The sequence below is a fragment of the Pezoporus flaviventris genome, unplaced genomic scaffold (assembly GCF_033815535.1).
Source record: "Pezoporus flaviventris isolate CSIRO_AGI_PZ_B2104156 unplaced genomic scaffold, CSIRO_AGI_Pfla_v1 ptg000031l, whole genome shotgun sequence".
In the NCBI taxonomy this organism is placed as follows: Eukaryota; Metazoa; Chordata; class Aves; order Psittaciformes; family Psittacidae; genus Pezoporus; species Pezoporus flaviventris.
In genome coordinates this window covers 62,209,360-62,233,493 of record NW_026892579.1, presented here as the reverse complement: position 1 = coordinate 62,233,493, position 24,134 = coordinate 62,209,360, and the positions used below count along the sequence as shown (strand labels likewise).

Genomic DNA, 24,134 nt, shown 5'->3' with positions numbered 1-24,134 from the left:
CACTAAATCTTAAATACAAGTACCCCCAAGTAAGGAACAACAACGTTTTATTTGGTTGACAAAATTCTACGGTGTGGTTAAATGTAAGGCTTCAACCAATCTCAGAAAATATCTGTCTCAGAACTCTGTGGATTTTTAAAATTCCTGGGATAATTTTGTAATGTTGGCATTCCTGCATTTGGCATCAATTTCTAGGATGATTTTTTAAATTCTCATTCACCCTTTCATCCTCCCATCTGACCCTTGGTACTTCTCCAGAGCCCCATTGACTTCATGGGGGCATGAAATCGAGGATGAATTGCTGCTAAGTCTGCTGAAAACAGAATGATGACTGAGTCTGCAGAACCATAGATGAAGCAGAAGTCTCAAAAGACACAAGAAATTCTGCACAAGTGAAAACAGAAAACAAATGGATTTGGAAACAGACAAAGTGAACAGTAATTTGGTTTCTTCCATCTGTTTGACAGTGTAGGGTAAAAATAACTACTGTCAACCATAGTAAAGTACCATGAGGCAACTGAATGAAGACATTTTAGGCTTTATAAGGCAACTTGGCTAATAGCTCTTTACCATAATGCCATAAACACAGATTATCTATCTATCTATCTATCTATCTATCTATCTATCTATCTATCTATCTATCTATCTATCTATCTCTCTCTCTCTCTCTCTCTCTCTATATATATATATATATATCTATCCATCTCTCTATATCTATCTATCTATCTATCTATCTATCTATCTATCTATCTATCTATCTATCTGTCTATCTATCTATCTATCTATCCTCTCTCAGCCTGTATTCCCCTAAAAGGTAGGATATACAGAACTGAAATGATGAATAGCAAAACTACAAGCAACAATAGCAGGAAATGAGACTATAGAAAGCCCATGTATGGGGTCGTATTTAACACAACCCTGTGTCATGTCTTGAAATGCTTTGTTCACTGGCAATGGAGAAGGCAAATAATCTACTGTATCATGTCACTAAGTTTAGTACTGCTAATAAAAATGTGTTGAAGCATAACTACTACTTGGATGAGTAGGGTTATTGACCTCACTGGGTTTAATCCCATGAAGTGCTTCACTGAATGAGTAAGAATTGCAAAAGAGCCACTTGTTAGATTAAAAATGGTTTTGGGGTGTTTTGTAATGCTACTTTTTTTTTTAACTGGGTACCATTGCTAGCCTTCATCTTGGCCTGTATAAATCTCTTGCCTCCAGAAGCACTGAACAATTGTGTTACAGGAACAATGAGCAATAACCTTTAAGCTTTGTGTGAAATCACCTCTTAATTTCCTGCTCTGAGACTTAAATTTCATCATTAAACGTAGGTTGAAGCTATGACTTCTGGTTCAGTTTCATTAGTAATACTAAGGAGATTTTTCTTCCCTGTTAAATATCAGTTGTCTTAATGTTCCAGATGTTTGTAGCTAAGAGCAACTTGTCTGAATTGATGTGGTGATGACACAGAGAAGGAACAGATGGCACAGAGCTGTCTTTGCTCCATTCATCACGTCAGTGACTGGAAACAGTGACAATACCACACTGGCTTGTTCCAAATTATGAAGCCTAGCAAACAAATTAGCCAGGCTGGCAGGAGGTCTCAGAAAAGTAGACTGGAATCTGCTTTGGACAGCTATAGAGGTTACACAGCTATGGCTCACAACGCTGGTGAAAAAGGTATGTAGAAAAATGGCCAAAGAAAGGTTTTGCCTCTCCCTGGTTCTTGTAAAGTTCTTTCAGCTTTCTTTCAGCTTTTGGCTTGGGTGAGTATTTCTGTTGACTTCACTGGGTCTAGCTACACAAAGAAGTCTTTCATTTAAGGAGTGAGAATTACAGATCCAGCTTGTTGATCAGATACCAGGTAAGAATGTAGTAATGACATGATACTTGTAAGTGGAAGAAGCTAGAGCAAAAGGGTATATACTAGGCTTACTTATGCTTGCCGCTGTATTTTTGCAGCAGGCTTCTAGTTACCATACTGTTATTCTTTTTGTCTAGGTCTGTTTTTCTGTATTGCTTTTGGTTTTGTCTGACCATAACGTTCCAGTCAGATTCTTTTGTATTTTTGTGTCATAAGATAGGGACAGAACCATATCAGCTGTGCAGCTTAATCCTTGCAAGATTAAAGTTTCTGGTGCCACAAATGTCCTGGGGTTGGGTACAGATTCCTAACCAGATATGTGTACCATATATCAAAAATACCAATAAGTTCCTACTGTTATGAGCACTCACAGCTGACTGACATCTGGATACACTCAGATCAAGTGCTGGTAAGACTGCTTAAGAAACCAGGGGAAAGTACATTTATATGTATATGATTTGCAACTGTTTTCCTGTCATCTTACTGTACATCATGAAAGAACAAGGAGATGCAGGATTCGTAAGTAAAGAAAAGCAGATTTTGTTGTTCCACCAAAGAAAAAAAAGGAAATTTGTTGGGCTTTTTCTACTCAGACCTGCAGTAGAGCTTGTTACAGAACACCAAATACAAGGGTTTGGTAGAAGTGTTTATTAAGTTTCTTCTGTGTCTTGGTGAACACACTCTTTTTGTCAGGGCATACTTGTAGTTTGGGAAGGATAGGAGTGTTCTCATTGGTATACTTAAAAAAATAATAGAAAATGAGTAAAATCACTTGCTCGATAAATAGAAATTGAGGAAAGTTAACTGTTTTATCCAGATTGGAAAGGGAGATGTGGATAAGCTCTGATTGTCCTCTTTACAAGTGATAAACTGGTTACCTCTTTTACTGTTGACTGCTCTAGCAGAAGACTGTTTTGTACAGCGAGTGGAAGAAGTTAAACTTGTAATTCTTGTGCTAAGGGTGTGAATAGTTCCCCAAATATGAGAGTTTGGGGATTCAAACCCAAGGTAATTTCTACTTCTCCCCTTCTATTATCTGACAGGAGTTAAATATGTCCACCTGAGAAGGTCTTAGCAAAATGTTTGTACCAACCTCTTTCTGCACTCAGGAGTAAGCAGAGTTATTTGAAATGAAAAAGTAAGAAGAAGTCCCTCTCTCCTACAATAATTCTATCAGAACATTGCAGCAGCATCTGTGTTTCTAACCTCCACCTTTGGAGCTGTCAGAACTTAACTTTCTGTCAGGAGAGAGCCCCAGCTTGCAACAACTGCATTAGTACTTGAAAATATGACTCAAATGCATCCAAGAGTTTTGGAAAGGAGAAGGTCTCAAATCATTATCATATTAAACTCATTCTATGGTATTTCAGTACCTAATATTAACTGTATCCAGTAAATTATGATAACAGTAATAAAATAATTTTGTAATCTACGTAACAACCCCGAAGCAAAGTAAAGTTAAGCTGGTAAAGCTAAGAGGAAAGCACAGCTGCGACTGAATTTCCAATAGATCAGGTTATGATGAAGGCAGACTGTTAATAGAGAGTACATGTTGTCTGAGGACTTATGGTAGAATAAATAAAAGGGAAAGAAAGGGGAATTTAGAAGCTCCATTTCTCAAGAGAAATATCCAAAATCAGTGCTTCTATGCAAACTTTTTAGACCATAAAAGGATATTCTAATTTAATTTTCAGCTTATAGACACTAAAAAAAATCCAAAGAGGGACTACAAAAATAATGGTAGTGACAGCAAAACAGCAGGGAACCTTATCCAAAGTTTTAATAGAATCATAGAATAGCTAGGGTTTGAAAGGACCTTAAGACCATCTAGTTCCAACCCCCCTGCCATGGGCAGGTAAACAGGTTTAAATGGTCCAGACAAGCACAGCCCTGTAATATTAATTGACTTCCAAAAATATCTATAAGAATCACATGCCAAGAAGACAGCAGAAACTGCTAATCATAGTAAGAGTTATCCTGAATCATGATGCTTTTCCTTCATGATACATCTGATTAACTAGTAGAAACTTGGCTACCTGGAAGCCTAGTGTTGTTGGGGTTTTTCCTGCTCATAACTTATAGCCTCCTTTGTTTACGTAAGTGAGCTACTGCAGATTTAGGATATTTAAGATCTGTACTTCTGATGATAAGCAGGGAAAAAAAACCCAACCAGAGAATGTTATTAATTTTATCTGAACAGTGGCCTAAATAGTAGATTTCAACATTAATGGCTGTGGAATATAAACTGGAGATGTGAAGTGTGTGGTTTCCTTTCACAGTTCAAGGATAACATCCAAAATGATGTGCGCATGTTGGTACATGAAGCTTAGGTTATGCCAGTCTGTCATCTTTTACTAGTATATAGTAAACAAACTATGGATTTCATAATCTAAAGTGTTTTTCAGATGTCAACCAAAACTTATGCCAGCTGCTGACACACTGCTGGCAAATGTTAGGAGTATAATATCATTAGAAATTGAAGATGTCTGCTACAACTAGTAACTTATTCACAGTCGTTACTCCCCTGACATATATTCACTTAAATAATATATTATTATAGTGCAAATGGAGAATGAAACTTCGACACTTATGGAGGAGGGAATGACATCTGTGGGTAGCAAGAAACAGGATGTATTTGTCTTTTTAACAGCTACACATTAAGGTGGTAAAATAACAGAAACGAGATACCTAAGCAAGAATCAGATGATCTGGCATTCAGACCTACAGTAGTGTCCTGCATAACTCAAATTAGTAAAGCAACTGCACTTAGTTCATGCATCTCCTTTTAGCTGCATTTGTTGCTCAGAGAAATGTACATTAAGGTTTCAATGCAGTTTCTCCCCGTAGTGCTGAAACAGTAAGTACAACCAAGGAGGGTGTAACAGAATGCAGCATTAAAATGAGAAACTTTATGCATACCATGTTTAGTTTGGGGGTTAAGATGTGTCCACTGCAATTGAGGGTACTTGGGTTATCAGTAATGATCTGGCAATTCATGTGATACTGTCTGCTTTGAATTAACTTCACTAGTGCATGTGAGTTCTGTTTGCACTGACATCAAACAGCAGAATTGTCTGGTGAGGTTTATTCTGCATTCCAAGGAAAGAGAATTTATTTCCACTGTTATACAAGCACTTGGAGGTGTGGTGTTCGGTATGCAAGAGCCCTGTTCTGAAGAGCCTACAAACTTAAATCAAAAGACATAGAGCTGGTGGGATGCCAAATTCAGACCATGTTCTGCACCACGGGCAAGCAGCATAAATAGAGCATCTGCTCTAGTCAGCAGTGTTTGAGCTTCCCTGTGAAAACACGTACTTTCATGTAGGTGTGAGGAAATCTTCTCCCCTTTCTCCTCAGAGAGAGCAATTAGTAGAAACATATCTACATGTAAATTACTCACACTTTACTCCTCTCTCGACAGAGGTTTCGTCAAGCGTTCTTGCCTTTCCCTGGCACTCCAGTCCCTCAAACCAACAGCTTCTGAGGTAAGAACATTTTAAAACCATTTTCCGATCCCTTCATTAGCATAGTGTAATCAAGTTATTCAACTGAGTTCACCTCTGTCTTTACAGGAGTTATAAGCCTGAAGGAAATGTTTTGAAAGCATGTGGAACTGCCAGCCTGGGTGGTCTTACAAGTGTTCATACAGGGCACCTCGTTCTCCACATCTTTTCAATGGGTGCATTGATTTATGATTTATATGTAATGCAGATTTCACACAGGTCATATCAAAGTAAACCTTCAATTCCCAATAAATATATATATATCACTGCTTTGCTGCTATGCAATATGAATTCCCAAAATTTTCAGTGGCTACCCTGTGTTTGTCTGTGGGATTTTTTTTCCTGATCCCACTGAGGATTTTGTGGGCAGGCAGGATGGATGAAGGCCAAAAGCTCTTTGTGCATTACTGGGAGCCTGCCTGCAAAAATCTGAAAGCAAGAGAGAAACAATAGATTACGATGATAAAGCAATATGGATGAAATTCAGATGGAAAATGTAAAAGATCAAGTCTCTGCCTGCTTCATGCTGTTTCCCAAGAGCTTCCCTTGAGCCATCCATCAAAGAAAAGAGCTGGAGAGGATTAATGAGGTGCGTCAAGTTTTAAAGGTGACACCTGTTCTGGACTGCCCAAAGATGGATTTTGAGGAGTTTATAGAGGGTTTTTTTCCTTTTAGAGACAGGAGATCAGATGGCAAGCAGGGAGCAGAAAATGCCACCTCCATGGAAAAATGTGGAATTCTGTATTTTCTTTGTGGAAGTGCTCATCATGTATCAGTGTGCCTGTGACTTTCTACAGAGCTGTATTATGCTCCTCCTTGAAGCATGAGTCTGAAAGCAGGTTTCAGTCCCACCTCTGTGTAGTGATGTCCAACCTCTGCGATTAAAAATCAGCAAATCTCTCTGGGCTGTTGCTATACCGAATAACAACAAATTTTCAAGGCCCATTTGGAGGAAAAAAATAAGATAATCAGTTTTTTTCAATGCAAGACAGTTGCATGGAGTGCTGCAGTTTCATAGTATAGCAAATGAAATTTTCAGTCATTTATAGACCCCTCAAATGTGTGAATCCATGCATCAATACTGCAAGTTTGCACAATAGGATTTTTTTCCTTAGGTGCTTAAATCCATGATCCCTAAGAAGTCCTTGCACCCTGATAGTTCACAAACCAGAGTGAATTTTCTAGGGAAAATCAATGAAGCTCAGAAGGCTGGAGTCACATTTTGACTTATGAAGCAACACTTCTTCATCCGTTAGTCTTTGAAGAGGCTTTCACCCCTTTTAAGATTTAGTTGCAGTCTGAGATTTGAAGGAAGGACATCTGTCAGCAGAATGGCAACCTCTTTGTCCCTTAGAACAGGAGCAATGTTGAGGAAAACTCATCAAGACTCGATAGAGGCTTGTGGAGAAAAAGTAAATACAAAAAAGAGGTTGCTTCCTGGCACACAGTCATTTGTTCGTGCTGACAGGACAAAAGTGCTACACTGGCATTCTTGCTTCACTCAGGTTTTTATAACAAGTAATGAAGTGACTGAATAAGTCTAATCTGTCTCTTCAATAGATGGGTCCAACAACAGGCTGTAAGGATGTCAGACTGCACCCACCAAGTCCTTGCCTGCTGCCCTGGTTCCTAGGCCTGTACGTAGCTTCTTCTACCTGTGCCCACACTTCTGGCTGTGCTTTCTCTTGCAAAAATGTAAGCTTTTTCTGCAGTAAATTCAATGAACTTTATCTCTTAAGTGGTGCAAGACTTCCTTGTTGGCAGGACCTTCCTGTTCTGGAGATCTCACAACCTCTCTTCCAGATTTCACACAACCCAGCAAAACTGTAGGTTCCCCTGTGGTTGAACTTCCCAGACACTAATATCTGATGTAAGTCAAACAATATATATAGCCCCCTCTACCTCATCACTGAGAAGCCTGTTTGTGCTCTTCTCTCCAGCACCCAGTCTGCAGAGGTGAAATAGGGGATCTGTGCCAGCCCCAGGGTTCTGCAGATGATGCATGGACCTGCCAGAGCTGGAGGAGCCCTGATCGTTGTACCATGTTGCAATGTCTCTGATGCAATGCTAGTTGCATGCATCCACCTATGCCGTTGGGTCTTGGTTCTGAGATGCTCTACTATTATTTCCTAACCAATTTCAAAGCTTTTTTCTATCCACCAAAGGGTAATTGTGCAAGGGCACTTGAGGGGATCCATCAGCACTGGTGTGCAGTTTCATGCCCAGGTAATAGGGAGATATCCCTACTCAGATAGGGTTTAAAGAAGCATAGGTGGATTGAGGTTCTTCCATTTGAACATTTAAGAAGTTGAGCCTATAGCCAGTGTTGATGAAGCCTGGGTGACTCTGGAAAGACACCCAGGGAGATGACTGACCAGCTGATACCTGATGCTTGCTGTTGCTTATGTCAGTTTATTGTTGCGTCTCCCTACTTGTTCATTTATTTCAGCCTCACTGGTGTTGCTATATTGTAAGTCATTTACATATCCAGTGCAGGAATTGTCTCCAATATTCATGGGTCCACAGGTACCCAATGTACTGGGGTCCTAAACAGAGAATAAGCCAAAAATGGTACACAGAATTTATAAGGCAGACTACTGTTGTAAGATAAACAATTGGGAGAGCAGGAGTGCTTTTTAACTGGGGGCATGCTCTGCAGCTAAACTAAATGTTATTAGAACCATGACTTTTAACAAAGGAACTGAGTTAGGCACCCAGTTTTTTGAGCTCTGGTTTGACACTGGTGTCTGTCCAATGAAAATAAGCGTAAAAACGGTAGTTGCCTTTGTGTAGCTCCTTATTGTTTCATGTGGCACGTAAATTTACACCTGTCATGAAGGGAAATCATCAAGGTCTTGCAACCTCACTGTAAGACCATTTCACAACTATGCTGGAACTGTTCTCTGGGATGAGCACGGGCCGTGTGGAAATCATTCTGGCTTATGACATTACAGTTTCTGGGGATCAGCTCTCACGCTTTCTTGCAACATGTACTCTTTTTATCAGTAGGTAATCTAGTGGTGCTATCATGCATGGGGACCCTGTGGCCACCCTAATGACTCTACATGGTCTGACTGGGCTGGAAGTCTAATGGAAGGTTAGATGGTTTTGTCCCTATTTCTTGAATTCATCAGCCAAGGTCGACCTTTTAACCTACCCTGTGTAACAGTGGTAATGCATAGCAGAAAAGTGGTTTTCTTCAAGTACTGAGAGACTGCTCAGACAGAGCCCTACCCCTCCCTTCTCTCCCTGCTCTGTTGTTAAACCTCTGCTAATTAACTGTATATATTTTACTTTCCACCACACTCCTTATCAATTAGTCCCAGTGCGTTTACAAAGGATTTAAACACTTTTATCCGGATTTCAAGAGGTGAGTCAGCAAAGACCCAATGGCGTTGACATGATAACGACAAAGCAAAGGATAAAACTTAGATCTGGGGAATTCACTGATGGTTTTCCTACAGATTTATAGTAGTCCTAGCCATGGCTTACAAGCTTTACTGGCATCTGCATAGAGCATGGTGTGTGGTCTGCTAATGACCTTAGAAATTCATCATCTTCTTGCCAATGTATGAAGGGTAACTTCTGACCAGAACCCAAGCCACCAAAGTGAGGAGCACATACAATCTTAGCAGGATTGGGGTCCCCTGCAGTTAAATGCACACAGTTCTTGTATAGTCAGCATAGTAAGGTTTTTTTATCTCTTGCCTCCCAGAATGGTAAAAAGAGACAGGGTACCACTGCTGGTCATTTTGGTGTTGCAAAGTACATTACTGAGTCCTTTCCCCAGTGTCCAGAATGCATAGACTTTCATATTTCAACTAGATTTAGACACAGCTAATCAGTAGCATGATAAATACGGTTATAGAAGCCTGAGTAACAGATGGTTTTGAATAAGATGGAGTTCTAAAGGGCACAATTCAATATACTTCTTTTTCTGCAGGAGAAATACCACATCCTGTTTACAGATCATCTGTGTGTATTTGTCCAGACTCATCCCTTCTGTAAATCTTTTGCTGTGAATGGAATCAAGGCAGGAATTTTACTCAGCCCTCAGTGGTATTTGTTTTGTGAGCTCTGACTTTTACAGTGTGGTTAAAAGAGACCCTAAAGGATAGCTGTTTTCTGAGGGTTTTAAAATTGCTCATTTAAATTCTTATTTAAAAGTAGTCTATTTTTTTGTGGTGTTTGTGATCTTAAACATTACAGACATTGAAAGCTAAAATTAATATAGCATATTTAATTCCCTTTTTTATTCATATAAGGGCACTGATATTTCATAGGCCTTGAAATAGATAAAAGGTGTAGACTTACAGCCTGGATTAGAGACAGAATTTGCATCACCTGAACTGTTATTTAATCAGATTCTACTTCCCCATAAACCTAATTGGAAAAAGAAAAAGAATAAGACACACCTGAGATGTTAATTATATCACTTTGTGCCCTGAAAGGTGCTGAGTCTGTTGGGAAGCATATATGGCAGAGGTGCTGAGACTGTTAAGGGAAAGAAGTCTACTCTGGTAAGTTTTCTTGTCTTTATCACAGCAGGATCAAGATGATCAGTCACTGTCTGAACAGATGATGTGTTTTACAGGGTTTAGTTTTGCTGTGACAGTCAAGGAAGCAATTCCCAAATGAAGACAGATTTTGGTGGGAGGGTGTTGCCAGGAGCAGAGTATGCTCTATATCATTGTGCTGCATCTGTCGTGGTACCATGGGTGAGAGAGATGTAGGAAAGTATTACTAACCATTCTTTCAGCCTTCTTCTGGCTTGTCCTAATCTCTGTCTTCTCCTTGTAGATATGAACTCCTAGCCCCTTATCATGACCAATTTATCTTATCACTACATATTCATGATTAATCTGTAATTGAGTTATCCTTGCAGATGCCTTAATGAAGCCTAAAAAAAGACTGTTTCACAAAGAAATGAGGCAGTCTGGCCTAGGAAAAAACACCAAAAAGGCAAACCTAGGAAATCTGAGTTCTGATGGTGAATCTGGTATAATTGTGAAGCAAAGCATTTTGATATTTTACTCTTTCTGTGTCATTCTGGTCAGTTAAGGGGCTATTTTCTTGACCAAAACTACTACTGTCTTATTAAATGAAATATGTAGTAGAAGGCTTCTTTCAAAGGATATAAAAATCAAACCTGGTTATAAATGGACTGCTTTTTCAGTTGGTGTACTCCATAGTGTATCATGGAGGTTTTCTGCAGGTCTTGATGGAAGTTTCAGCAGGCCACCTCTGAAATGAGGTGAAATGTAGAGGGGAAGATGCAGAGATACTTCTTTTAAACACATTTCAGGTCTATGTTAGGTAGGGACCAAAAGATTTCCTAATTTTCCATTGAAGATACACCACTTTGCAAACCACTTCAAAGGAGAAAATACATGCTAGGAAATCAATACATGACTAAGACAAGTTTTCAAAACCAATGCAGTGTGTTTCCCTTTACAGTGGCTCACTAAATATTTAAGTTCTACATGCTCAGGCTGTAGGCTGCTTTTTCTGTACATCACTTACATTTCATTGCTGACACGGTAATTTTTTCTAGTTAAAACACTCCAAGTGTTTTTATTCTCCCAGCCTTTCATCCTTACTGTTTTCCAAAATGGATATTATAATACGCTTTCCTTTAATCTCTCTCAGTAATAATTGTAATCATTTGGGGAGGAAGAGATTCTATCAGATGCTGCCAGACACTCTTACGCTTTCATGTTTTGCCACTAAAATCTGAAACATGAGAATTTGCTTCAGCAAAGACGCTATATGCGAGTATTTCCTCGTGTCTTAGAAGCAAGGATGTGTGTTAGTCCTGGTTAGTAATTTCATATGTGATTAAAACCTAACTTGTTTTAAAACTAGATGAATAAACTTTATAAAAGTCCATTTCCTCTTAGTTATAATAGCATGCCATTTATCCTATTACTGGCCAAACTGATTTTAAAGAGACAGTTCACTTCAGTAAACACCTGTGCACACATCTGTAGGATCGAGCTAAATATATTTTTTCTAGCTCTAGGTAAAATGTCATTTAAATACTGAAACGTTTTCCATTTCCTTGCAGGATTAATGTTGTTTCTATCATGCTACTTATATAAGAAGAGATTAAAAAACAAACAGAAAAGAAAAAAAAGCTGTTCTGTTCCACTCAGTGAAATACTACTTTTTCAGCCAATACACTCTGAGCAAGAAGAACCTTGTAATTTTAAAGATTACCCTATTTAAATTTTCCAAGCATTTTATTATTCTAAACGGAGTAACATAGCTCTACATTCAGTGTAACCAGGAGGAGAAACTCTAATGCTCCTCACTGGGAGATGTTTAAGAGGTAATGTATCTTTAAGTGTCTCCGCCTCTGAATCCACCCACTTCTTGATAGCTGCAGCAGCCTTGTTGACTCATAGAAGCTGTGTTCATACAATAGCCAGCAATGAGACGTATTCCTCAGAGATTTTAAGAGCACACGTCCTGCTATGTATTTCGCGATCTAGCCTGCTGGGGCTGAAGGTATATGAAAGAAACAGTTTTAGGTTTCTAAGGTATTGCAAAAGATAGATCTTCCTCTCATCCCGGAAAATCCTGACAGACCAGTTGGATATCTTTCAGGCCTTAACCAAGAACTTTATCTGCTCGTCCCACTGTCTTTTTTGTAGTAGAAAAACCTGAGATACCCTTAGAGAACTGGGAATCTGACTAATTTAAACAGATGGCTAATCCCAATGCTGTCTGCAATGGACATCTACATCACCATCATCAGAAACAGAATAACTTCTTAAAAAGTGGAATCTATAAGAAAAATGGAATTACGAAAGGAATGAAGGTAAGGTTTAATTGTTTACCCTAATTGCCTCAATATTGAAAACAAATAAGTAGTTGCACCATTACTTATTAAGCTAGTTTCATGGCAGTCTTGGTCTCCATTGAACAGGTTGCATGGATTGGGTTTATATGTTCAGTTTTACAATCTTGGGACCTGACACTGATTTTTTTTCTGTCATCCTAAACTGCAATGAGAGTTATGAATGCTCCAGCAACTTATTGCTGGTCCTGCAGATTAACTAGTCTCTAGTTCATATCGAACACAGCAAACACTTGCACGCTGAAATGCAGTAGTTTCCTTCTTAAAGCTTAACCAATGGTGGAGTTGACTTTATGTTGCATTAACCACTAATGGAACGCTGTTTTATCAATTTAAAGTGTGTGTGGATTAGTTTATAAAGTGTGATTTATTGCTGTACAAGTACAACCAAAAAAAAACCACATGCAGGGGAAGCTATCTTTTCTTGATGTTTACGTTACTGCAAGGTTGGTTTAACTGATGCCTGCACTTTACTGACGCTGGCTCTCTCCAGTCTTGTACTGCTTAAAATCTGAGCCAGTTTGCTTCCTAGTTTCTCAAGGTGTTCTCTTTGAAACCAGTGCTCCTCATTTACATGGACGTTTTGTAGCACGGTTGGCAGGTAGCAACCTAAAGAATAAACCACAAAACCAAAGGTTTGCCTCTGCCAAAAGAACCCAAATCTACAGGTTGTCTGTCTGTGATGCCTGTTCTGAGAACCTACAGCCTGCCTTGAAGTGTCCTAATTCTGGATCACGATGTGGTCATTAGTAGAAAGTCTTGTAGCGACGAGCAAAAGGCTGGCTTTACCATGGGGTGTGATGGTGAGAGGGGAGAGGAGAAGGTTGCTTCTGGAGCCTGAGCACTGACCTGACCATCCCTGCTGAAAGCTTTAGACAGTGGCTGTGGTGACGGCTCCACTGTTTTAGAACCAAACTGCTATCTTATATCTTTCTCGAAATGGGGCTCTCACACACCTAGCACTCTAATGAAGGCACACCCAGTGTCATGCTTAATGGTTGTCTGCTTTAGGTGTCTCCCTTGGTACCGGTGTTTCCCAATCTTTGGCTTGTGTAGTAGGATGAGGAAAGCAAAAATCCTTGTGCAATGATTGAAAGGCCTTTCTTGGGATTCACTTCCAGAAACCTAATCTGGCATCCTTTTATATGTCATCATTTTCCATATTAGCTGTTTGCCACAATGATGTCTGAAATCTCTGCTTTCACTTTGAGTGGCAAATTTCAATAAGCCTTGCCATTCAGTTATTGCTAACCTTCTGCAAGTGAGCAGCTTTGAAAGCAGTAGACTCCCATGAGGGGATTAGTTAGAATACCCTCCTTAATAGGAAAGCTGTGGCTAGAGAAGTAAAGAAGAATATTGCTGAGGGTGAGCAAAAAGGAAATAAAGATTGGCCTGAAAGGGGTGGCAAAGAAATGGAAGAAAATGTTAGTAGATGTATCTGCTAGATTTGTAAGGTCTTACAAACACCATGTGGTTGAAGGAAAAGAGGCTTTACCCTGCCATGTGATGTGTGAAAGAAGCACTGAACCACTGACAAATACCATCCATGGCTGAGGAAGTGGTGAGGAAGTGAAGCCGTAGAAAGTTCAGGAGGCTTATCGCAGGCAGATTTGGTATGTCCGGGTCTAGCACTGTGTTCTGAATTACATGCCATTTCACCTCTCTCCTGCTTCAAACACAGATTAGGAAAGAAGGAAACAATAACAGACAGGAGTCCTGTATGAACCAGGAATCTCATTCCTGGTAGGAATCTCCCCATTCCTGTCTGGTCTGTTTCTCCACCCCAGCTGCCTCACCCTGTTGGGTACTTATGCTTTATCCTATTCCACATGAACAGATACTGTTCCTTCCTACCTGAGCTGTTTACATGGCATACTGCTCTAGGTGCACCACTTCACGCAGTCTTCCAGGGTGTTTGTATTTGCAACACCTCGCTGAGGTGTGCTTCCCACTTCACAGCTGGGATCTGAAGAGTAGGCAGTATGGCAGCTGGGTGCACAAGGAATTCTGTGAGGGACCAGACCCAGGTTTGTCATGATTGCAGTCATCCTCCCTCCTCCCTTCTCTTTTGCTCTTTCTCCACCTTGACCCAATTTCCCCTAGCACTTTCACACACATGCACGCACACGTATATGTACTTTGCTGCTTATTGAATAAATTAATTCACTACTAAACACCTTATATTGGAGGTGAAATACAGTGCTAGGATATTCAGGGGACATGACTGATGCTGGTTCTAACACTGAAGACTTGTGGCAGTTCTGAAACTCTCGGGGTTGGTTACAGCTGTGTTACTTTGCAAGGAGGAGAGGCGAGAGTGCTGGTTTGAGAGAGGCAACTGGTGGTACAGAGGCTGCAGCAAGGGCATGGCACAATGAAGGCTTCTAAGCCAGTATTATGTAGCAATAGCTGCACACAACTGACTGACTGGAACATCAGGCTTTGCAGAAATCTGCCCCATAAACCCCTTTTTTCTAGGGAGCCCACAGGAAGCACTGGCTTCAGGAAATGCTGGCTTTGGAACCGCTGCTTTGGAAAACACTGGCGCAGGAACAATGTGTTTCTCATCTTAATGATGTAAGGGCATTTTTTGTGTCTCTGAGTGCACAACAGAAAGAGAGAAGCAATTCTGATACAGCAAAACCCCCAGGTTACCAAAGAAAGGATTTTGTTTAATGGTTTGGGGAAGGCAATTAGGGATGATCAAATGTGGGCGAGTAGGGAGGTTCTCTTTGCTTCTAGCAAGCTGTGGCATACCAAGGACAGGAAAGGAGGTATCCGAGTGATAAAGAAGCAGGGAAGCATCCTACCAGAAGAGATACTGCTTTTGTGGGGAAAGAGATCTACCCCTTTGGGGTGGGACTCCTGGTTGGAATAGCTTCTGTGATTATTTTAAGTCTGACTCACTCAATTCTAGCTGATAGCACAGATTCCCACATAGTAATGAACCCAGGCCTAACCACATCCCCACAGCCATGCATCCTTGTATTCCTTATAGCGCATATCCTTATAGAAGCCTTCCAATACCTAAAGAAGGGCTACAAGAAATTTGGAGAGGAACTTTTTACAAGGACATGTAGGAATAGGACAAGGGGGGATGGCTTTAAATTGAAAGAGGGGAGATTTAGATTACGCATTAGGAAGAAGTTCTTCTCAATAGAAGTGGTGAGACACTGGCACAGATTGCCCAGAGAAGCTGTGACTGCCCCATCGCTGGCAGTGTTCAAGGCCAGGTTGGACAGGGCTTGGAGCAACCTGGTCTAGGGGAAGGTGTCCCTGCCTGTAGCAGAGAGCTGGAACTGAATGAACTTTAAAGTCCCTTCTAACCTAAGCCATTCTGTGATGCTATGATTCATTGGAAGGTGGGCCACAGTGAGACATAAGCTTTGGCTTGGTTGAGCGCCATGTCTTTCACTTCATTAGAGCTTTTAAGATATGTTCTTTCAGAACTTGTAGCCTGGACTTGCTTTTATCCAAAGCACAGTTCAATAGGTAACCTATTTATTCATGCAATTGTAGTATTCAGGAGAAGGTACTTTCCTAACAATGGTTTCTTTTGCTGTTATGTTGCTGTTGATTGGGTGTCCATTGTAGAGAAGATTGGATTTTTAAAACAATAAATATGTTTGTCTAATAGAAACATTTTTTCCTGAAGTACACATGCAGCAATTTTTTTGATAGATCATTTCCTTGGATGCCTTCAAGACAGTATAAAGCTATTTGCAAATTCGCTTTTTCTGTTCTGCACTAAGAATGGCATTAGCTTGCATTGAGAATGGCACTTCACTTGCAGTTAACAGCACTAACAGCCTTTTCCAGGGCTTTCAGTCTCCCTTCTGGAAGAAAAAAAAAAAGAGCTTAGGATTAGGTCAAACCCAGTAACATCTGCCCCACTTATTTGAAAGCCCCAAAATGTGATAGCTTCTGCTATTTGGGGGCTCTACAATTCAGAAGCTGGTTATATTTACCCTCTGTCCTGTGACATCTGGACCCCCTCCTAACTGTTCTACTCTGCTATTGATTTGGTATTCCAGTAGCTGTCTTAGTACCTGTCATGCTTTTGGCTCCCCTGCTTTTCTTCCTCCTCTTTGTGCACTCCAATGTCACTTACTCCCTAGTGGAGATCTTAAAGAAAACATTGGTTGTTTAAAAAGAAAGTCATGAAAGGAATATGCCATGCAACTGTTCTCGTAGGAGTCATTTTCTTGTATGCTGCAAATGCCCCCTGTAATTTCTCTGTGCTCTGTCCTCTCACATATACAGATAGCTCTTATTTCATGCAGTGGCTAGTGCAACTGGGGCATTTTGGATGCAAACTCAATACAAATGTTAATGAGTCCTGTGGGGAAAATATAAGCTGATTCCCACAATTAGAGTCACGTGATAAGGTTTATTAATGAGAGAAGATCAAGAAGAGAGGATTAAGGCTGATCAGACACAGCCCTTCCGAATGTTTGCAGCCTCAGCTGCACAACCATAAAGTGATCTACCGACAGAATCATCTTCTCCTGAAGTATCTTCGTTTCTTGGTGTTGCTTTGGGTAAAAACAAACTAAAAGGGGACTTTGCTGGCCCCAGCTTGTTTCATCTGCGGCATCTAAACCTTTTGAACCTGTTCCACTGCGCATGTATTAGTGGAAAGCTCAATCTTCATAAGCCCTCTGGGTTTCATAGCTGTAGTGATGACAAGTAAATAGAGAGAATTGGTTTCCAGTCAGTTCTCTACCAATTATTACACCTGTTGCTTCAGCTGCACCACAGACATGACCTCCTCATCCTCAGTTCCTGCCTTCTCTGGGTTTCGAGCCCCAGAAATTTGCTGCTTTGTACCGGCACTCTCAGCTAATAATCACAGGTCTCAGATCCACACCCTTGTTTCTGTCATTTACTCTGCTATGTGATGAGCTCAATGCATTGGAAGCAGGAAATGTTGAAGAAGTCTTTCTGCAAACTGAGATGTGACAAGTGTGTAGGCATGTTAAGCATTGCTACAAGAGTCACTGTTACATGTGTGTTGTATGAGATTTACATGCAGGGCTGGGGATCACATGGCACAATAAGTTTCCAGTAGGGATGGACTCACTACCCTGTTAACACGTGAAATGTCTTAATCCAGCTAATTAAATTTTGGTAGTTTGAACCCTGCCTATATGCAAAACCAGCATATAGTGCTTTGCTTTGGCTTGGAAGACTGAGCATGTCAGGTCTTTAAGGACAGCCTCCTCTTAGTGCAAGAACATGGAACAAGTCAATGTATCAGGAGGCTGGCTCAGCTAAACAGATAACCCATGATTAAGCTCCAGTGCAAAAAAAAACACCAGTATACAAAAGGCAGAAGCAGGAATTAGGTTATGAAATAGGAATTTTCAAACATTTCAGGGGCATGAAGGAATGGTATTAGGGAATACAAAGCTCACCCAGAGTCAACATTTGTGAGGAACATCAAGGGAAGCAAGAAGAGCTTTTACGGCTACATTAGTAGTAAATGAACAAACACATGAAATGTGGCTCATTGCTGAATGGCGTGGGTAACTCGGTGACTGCAGACACAGGTAAGGCTGAGGTATCCCATGCTTTCTTTCACCACTGAAGTCTTCCCAGGCTCTTTGTTGTCAAACTACCAGTAGCAGAAGACAATCGAATCCTGGATCTATTGAGAACTCCCAACCTATACAAGTGAACGGGATCAGAAGGAAGCATCCAAATGTGCTGGCTGATGTCATAGTGATATCACAGGCTACCATGTTTGACAGATATCAAAGTCCATCCCTGATAAGTTCAGAAAGACAAATGTTTCCTGTGTTTTCAAAAGACAGGATAACTTTTAGGAAATGTAGTTTCCTATAGAGGAAGTTAAGGAATAGCAAGCACGGTTGTGACAAATACAAACGATGTTTGTCTGACTGTCTTCTATGATGAAGTGACCAGATTTGTGAATGAGGGCAGAATGATGGATGTCATCTACCCTGACTCTAGTAATACTGTCCTCTTCTGCTCCTTGGGACATTACGGTCTCAATGGGTAGACTACTATATGGGTTAATAACTGGCTGGATCATTGGGCTCAAAGAGTAGTGGTTAATGGTTCATACGTTGCCTGAAGGCTGGAGAGGTTTCATATATGGGGTAAAAAAAGCATCAACATACAGATAACAGCACTGGGACATGTTGCTCTGGAGCCTACATCATGGAGGCTTTCAGGACCCAGCTGGGAAAAGCCCTGAGCACCCTGCTGGGAATCTGGTGTTGAGCTGCCTTTGAACACAAGGACAAACCAGAGACCAGCTGAGGCCTCATCCATCCTAAGGGAGTCTGTGACCCTTTAGCATGAGGACACAGTATTTCTTTGGTGATAGTCAGCTGCAGTGATCTAAAAATGGACAAAATTGAACCAGAACCCCTGTGGGGCTTCTGTGGGTAATTACCTGGCAAGCAGCTTATTCTTGCTCAGTAGAGACAGTTTGTAAAGAAAGCCTTGAAGTGGGTAGTCTCATTGCCTGTCAAGTATGTCCCTTCAGCATGAGAATAAGCTACCTTTGTAAGTTGTAAACAGCAGTCTAGCTTTCAGATACAGGCAAGATAATGTGCATTTTCTATCTACTAGGTCAGCCAGGGACATAGCTGACTGCAGTCCATTGCAGAAGCAAGTTCATGAATATAATGGGCAATAGGATAAGATAATGGCTGTTTGGGGACTACCTGCATCTCTGTGTGAGCTGGCAGAGGCAGGAGCATGTTTATAATCCTTACCAATGTTCCATCATTTTCCCAAATTCCACCCCCTTTCTTAAGACACCATTTCCACTGAGGCTGGCAAAGCTGGAGGTGCCCATTTGGGATTGTGGGGTGTAGAGCAGGGAAATTTAGAGGCACGTAATAAACACATATAGAAAAAGGAGTGAATGGATCACTACAATAATGCTCTGAATTGGGTGTTCCATTCATCCTGTCAGGGAATTAAACCACTCAACCAGCCAGGCTCCACCAGTAGATGTTTTATTTGATGCTTTAAGCCCTCAAGATGCTGAATGTCAGCCTCCATGCTGGCTGATTCACCAGATGTGTTGAAACAACACATGCCTTCAAAACTGGAGCAGTGTTTATGGTGTCAAAGAAGGAGATATTCTACCACCAATCGATTTTGTAGTGTTCCTTGGTGTATGCCCGTTATCTTCCTGGAAAAAATAACAATGAGGACCATCAATATCAAAAGGACCCAGCATAGCATAATTCTGCAGTACAGCCTCTAGGATTTACATTTACATTAACTCCATTTCCTCTGGAGTTAATATTCTGGGAGAATTTCAGTGCTTACTGTATTTCATTCTGGAGGTGTTGTATTAAAATCATAGGGGTTTTGATTATGAACATTCTGGCTATTTAAGACAAAAACTGCTTTAGTAAGATGTGAACTCCAGTGTTCATTATTTTACTACTGGTTAGCTTATTTAATTGTTCCTTCAAAGTCCCGTTCATTCTTTCAATCAAACCATTAGTTTGGGGATGTTAGGCAACGTGGAATATCTAATCTATCCCTAGCCCTTGAGCACAGTCTTGGCTATTATGTCCAATAGAATGTATTCCTTTGTCACTTTATTTGATGGGGAGGTGTGTATTGATGAATGAGTTGTTCTAAAGCTTCAGTTGTGCTGTGCTGCTTAACATATTCCCACTTGCTGAAGCATCTGAATGGTTTGAATCATTTACTCTTTCCCCTCTGGAATATGGTAGTGTTTTACAGTTACCACCTTGCGAGCATGGGAGGCACAACAGGATCCCACTTTAGGAATCCATGCAAGATGGCTATGGATCAAATAGCAAATCCTGCTTGTGGAGTCTCTTGAATTAAAAACAGCCATTTAAAGTATCGTTTGTCTTGCCAACAGATCAATACCCAAGATAATACTCTTTCCCTGGGGAAATTAATGCTATCCTTGTAAATGGAATGGCGTTTCCTATTGCTAAGGTAACCTTAGGTCAGAGGGCAGGGGTCACATTTCCTCCGTCTCCACAGATCTGTGATGTGGCTTCTTTATTATTGCTATTACTGTGTAATGCAGCAACTTCAGCTCTAGAATCCATTACAGCTGACACGTGTAAAATCCCCTCAGACTTTATGGTTAAAGGAATATAGGGGTGTCAATCCCTCCCACACTAAGAGGTTACAGTGGCAGCAATTTGGGGGGGATCTTCCAGACCTTCATTTCTGCTGTTTTGGCATTTTCCACTTCCCTGCCTTGAAGTGGCAGGCAGGGTGGAAGATGGAAACAGAGTTGGTGTGGCCAGGGGTGGATGGCTTTTTTGCTTAGGAGCTAACTTTCGCCATCAGCAAAACATTTCTGGTGATGTAATCCCATGTATTTCTGATTGTGGGACACCGGCTTGGACAAGATTATTCCACGTTTGTTTCCTCATCACCTGTAATGTAACTTCTTGGTTTTACCAGCTTTCATTTATTCACCAGCCACACGGATGGTCCCAGAGTTACAGCCCCAGTTTCCCTCAAGGTATTTGTTATGGCACCTACATGACCTGTATCATTTATGACTGCTGGTATAACCAAGGGTTTGACTGAGGTGGAGGTTCCTCTAGAAGCTGCAGTTTGATACCTCTTGTCTGACTGAATCCCATAATCAATACATGAGCCATTGTTGTTATCAGAATGTTCCCAGGTACAGCAGAGTGAGATGATGATCAGAACAGCAAGCAGTGAAAACAAAAAGCAGCCATCAAGGAGCACTGGACATTAACACACAGTAAGGTAATCAAGGCCCATCACAAGCACAGAAGCCTGCCGATTAACAGCTCAACAGCAAAAATAACTGTAAGTTTGAACTAGTACATTCCAATCAAATCTGTCTCAAACCCTTCGTGCCCCACATCGAGTACCAAAAAGGACTGACATGTTTTAACCCCAGCCAGCAGCTAAGAACAGCACATCTGATCTCTCACTCCCCAGCTCAATTTGTTGGCAATACACACTATCAACTGTTCTGCAGTATCTTGCAGTCCATAGCACCGCTCTGCTTGAGCAGTAATTCTTGCGCAATTGCCTTTGCAGTTCTGGCTTCCTTTTTCCTTTCTCTTGTTTTACTCCATAATGCAACAACTTCACAGTCAAGACCTCCAAGACCAGTAACTAACAACCATTCCAATCTCCCTGTTAACTTGTGAGAAGAATCCAGTGCTGTTTTCCATGGCAATCCATACATAGCCATTTCAGTTATCTGGGGGATAACCACCACCCCATCACCTATTTCAGGCCATGCTTCTGACAGCGCCCACATAGGCAGGAAAGTAGCCACTGAGGTTCAGCACTCAGTATTGGACCATCCAGTGGAGACGCAGGTACCATGGAAGTCTGTGCTAGAGGATGACCAAACCTGCTGTTTTCTCCTGTATTTCAGGGATCAGTGTAGGTGGAGTTTGCCCCTGTGCTTTGATCTGTCCTACAGCATGTCTCAAGCATGTTTGATTCTAAGTCAATCACAGGCCTATGCTATTTAAAGACAGATTTTCCACTTAACCAACACACACGACTAAACAACAATTGGTATGATATACGTGTGTTTTCTAACCTTCAGCTGCAGGTCATTTGACTATATTTATAATCCTTCCCACCAATCTTCCATTATTTTCCCACAGTCTCTATAAAACTGGAGTTTTCACCAGAATATTAGCTAACATCACACCACCTCTCAGAGCTTGCTGTTTGCAAATGTGTGGTGGGGATTCAAATCCTGTTTTATAGGCTATGATACATACAGATCCCTTAATTTATCATAGAATCAGAATGGTTTGGGTTGGAAAGGAACTCGAGATCATCCAGTTCCAACCCCCTGCCATGGGCAGGGATGCCTATGCAGGTCAGTTTCTGCTGCCACCAGAGGTATGAACTCTCTTCATGGCTTGTTATTTTTAAATATCTATTTAAAGAAACTTTACGTCTGTTGTGGCAAGGTCTGTGGCATTACCCAGCAAAACAGGAAATTAAACCTCCCTACAATGACCAGTGGCTCGGCCAGAGAATTCCTGCCATTCCTGGCAGCGAATTTTTCCACAGGAAACACTTTTAGAAAGCAATCAAGCCAGACGTCTTGTGAGACTGTTGTCTGAGGGCTGTCACTGTGGGATGGATGTTGAATTGGGAAGGAAAACGTCATTTAAGGAGAAGAGCAGGCAGCAAGAACCAGCTGTGTTGTGCGCCAGACTGAAGAGGAGCTGGGGTATATCACAGGTTAGGATATATTAATCACAGAATGGTTTGGGTTGGAAGGGACCTTAAAGCTCATCCAGTCCCAACCCCTTGCCATGGGCAGGGACACCTTCCACTAGAGCAGGTTGCTCCAAGCCCCGTTCAACCTGGCCTTGAACACTGCCAGGGATGGGGCAGCCACAGCTTCTCTGTGCACCCTGTACCAGTTCAGCCAAACAGCTAAAGCATTCAGTGTGATGTCTTCACTATAAAACTGCAGGGAGAAGAGCCAAATTCCCAGGGCAGGTACCATCTCTGTGCACCCGTGTCAGCATAAACCTGTTCTGGCCAGGTGACTCTCTTCCTCTTGTAGCACTTTGAGTATGTGGGAGAGCAAACAGTGTAGTCTTCTCTGTTCTTCTGACCATCTCAGTCTTATAAATTATTCAGCTGTACCCTTCCCTTTGTTCATTTGGCCAAGCACAGGCTTTGACATGTGCTCTGTCATTCCCCCTCTTCCGACAGATCTGGTTTTTTCCCCTTAGCCTACCAAGAAGTGAGGATTTATAGGAACATGGAACTTTGCAATGGGGAGCTGAGACTTTCAGTCATTTCAGCTGACATCATGCTGCACTCTGCTTCCTCCAGGAACTTCCACTGGAGTTTCTGCTTCCCTATTGCTGCTGCTGATTCATGCTGTCTGAAGTGCTGCCATACTTCCCTCTCTGTGACTCACACTTGTCTATCTGAGGCTTCAACCTGGGTAATCTTCTCGCAGCCTCAAAGCTGTCAGCCTGCAAGTGGAACAGCAGCAGCCATTTGTACATTCTTAAGCTTCTTGGGGCTGTTCTTCAAGAGTGCCTCAGCCTGTCCCTGTATTTCAGTTTTCTGTCTATTACTTGTGTTTCCACAAAATTTTGTGCTTGTGTTCCGAAAGACAAATCCAAGTGTGTCTGAAAGACACATTTCTCCCTCTGTGGTCCCCAAGCTGCGCTTCCTGATGACAAAGGTATCTGTGATCAGGCATTTGTGCACACTGTTTTGGGGGGAGATCTGTAAAGGTCACCCAAGCCAACAGCCATGTGTCAGTGACTGTAGTGATTTAGATGGGAATCCTGGGGGCCAGGAATGTAACTTGAGAAATACATTTAATGCCACCCATGTTTGTCACATTGTACCTTATTGTCAGCTGTGCCCTGAAAGCATCCCAGCCCCTTGATGTGATCAAATACATCTCCTACTCAAGCCACCTGCTGATCAGCCTTGAAATCTCAGATACAGACTCCAACAATGAAACAATTCAAAGTGAATGAACTTTTGTTGAAGGGATTTCATGGTCCAAGAAAGCATTTGAAAAATCAATGTATTTTTCCAGCTTTTAAATATCATGTTCATGTAAGTTCATGAGTTTGAGTTTTTGAACTTCCAGCAGCTCTTGACATCAGTCATGCTCAAAGAGAACTTCTTACTTTGTCTCTGGCACAAAAAAACGTGTGCGTGCACATGTCTTGGTGTCCTATCTTCTTTATATAAGGCTTTGCTCTCCTGTGCAGTTCTATCCTTGCATCACTGTTATACAAACAGCATTTTGTTTGCATATGTGGGTGGTAAGATTGTTTGGGAGGTTCTAGCAGGTGCCAGGGTGTGTTAATCCCAGAGGAAAACCTTCTCGGCTTTTGTTGCTCTGCTTTGATCATGAAGGAGACAA

The 24,134-nt window shown here is 41.3% G+C and overlaps 1 protein-coding gene across 2 annotated transcripts in view; it reads left to right on the top strand.

Annotated features, from left to right (window-relative positions):
- The first annotated feature begins 11,499 nt into the window (after nucleotides 1-11,499).
- Nucleotides 11,500-24,134, top strand: part of SPTLC3 (serine palmitoyltransferase long chain base subunit 3) — a 93,321-nt gene continuing 80,686 nt past the window's right edge. The window contains exons 1-2 of one of the 2 annotated variants that reach the window (XM_061461536.1): nucleotides 11,500-11,701; nucleotides 12,027-12,193. In XM_061461536.1, the coding sequence (XP_061317520.1) occupies nucleotides 12,080-12,193 (114 nt within the window). In that variant the 5' untranslated portion in view covers nucleotides 11,500-11,701; nucleotides 12,027-12,079. Of the gene's footprint in view, nucleotides 11,881-12,026; nucleotides 12,194-24,134 lie in introns of both variants that reach the window. The other variant, XM_061461535.1, reaches the window with a different exon arrangement.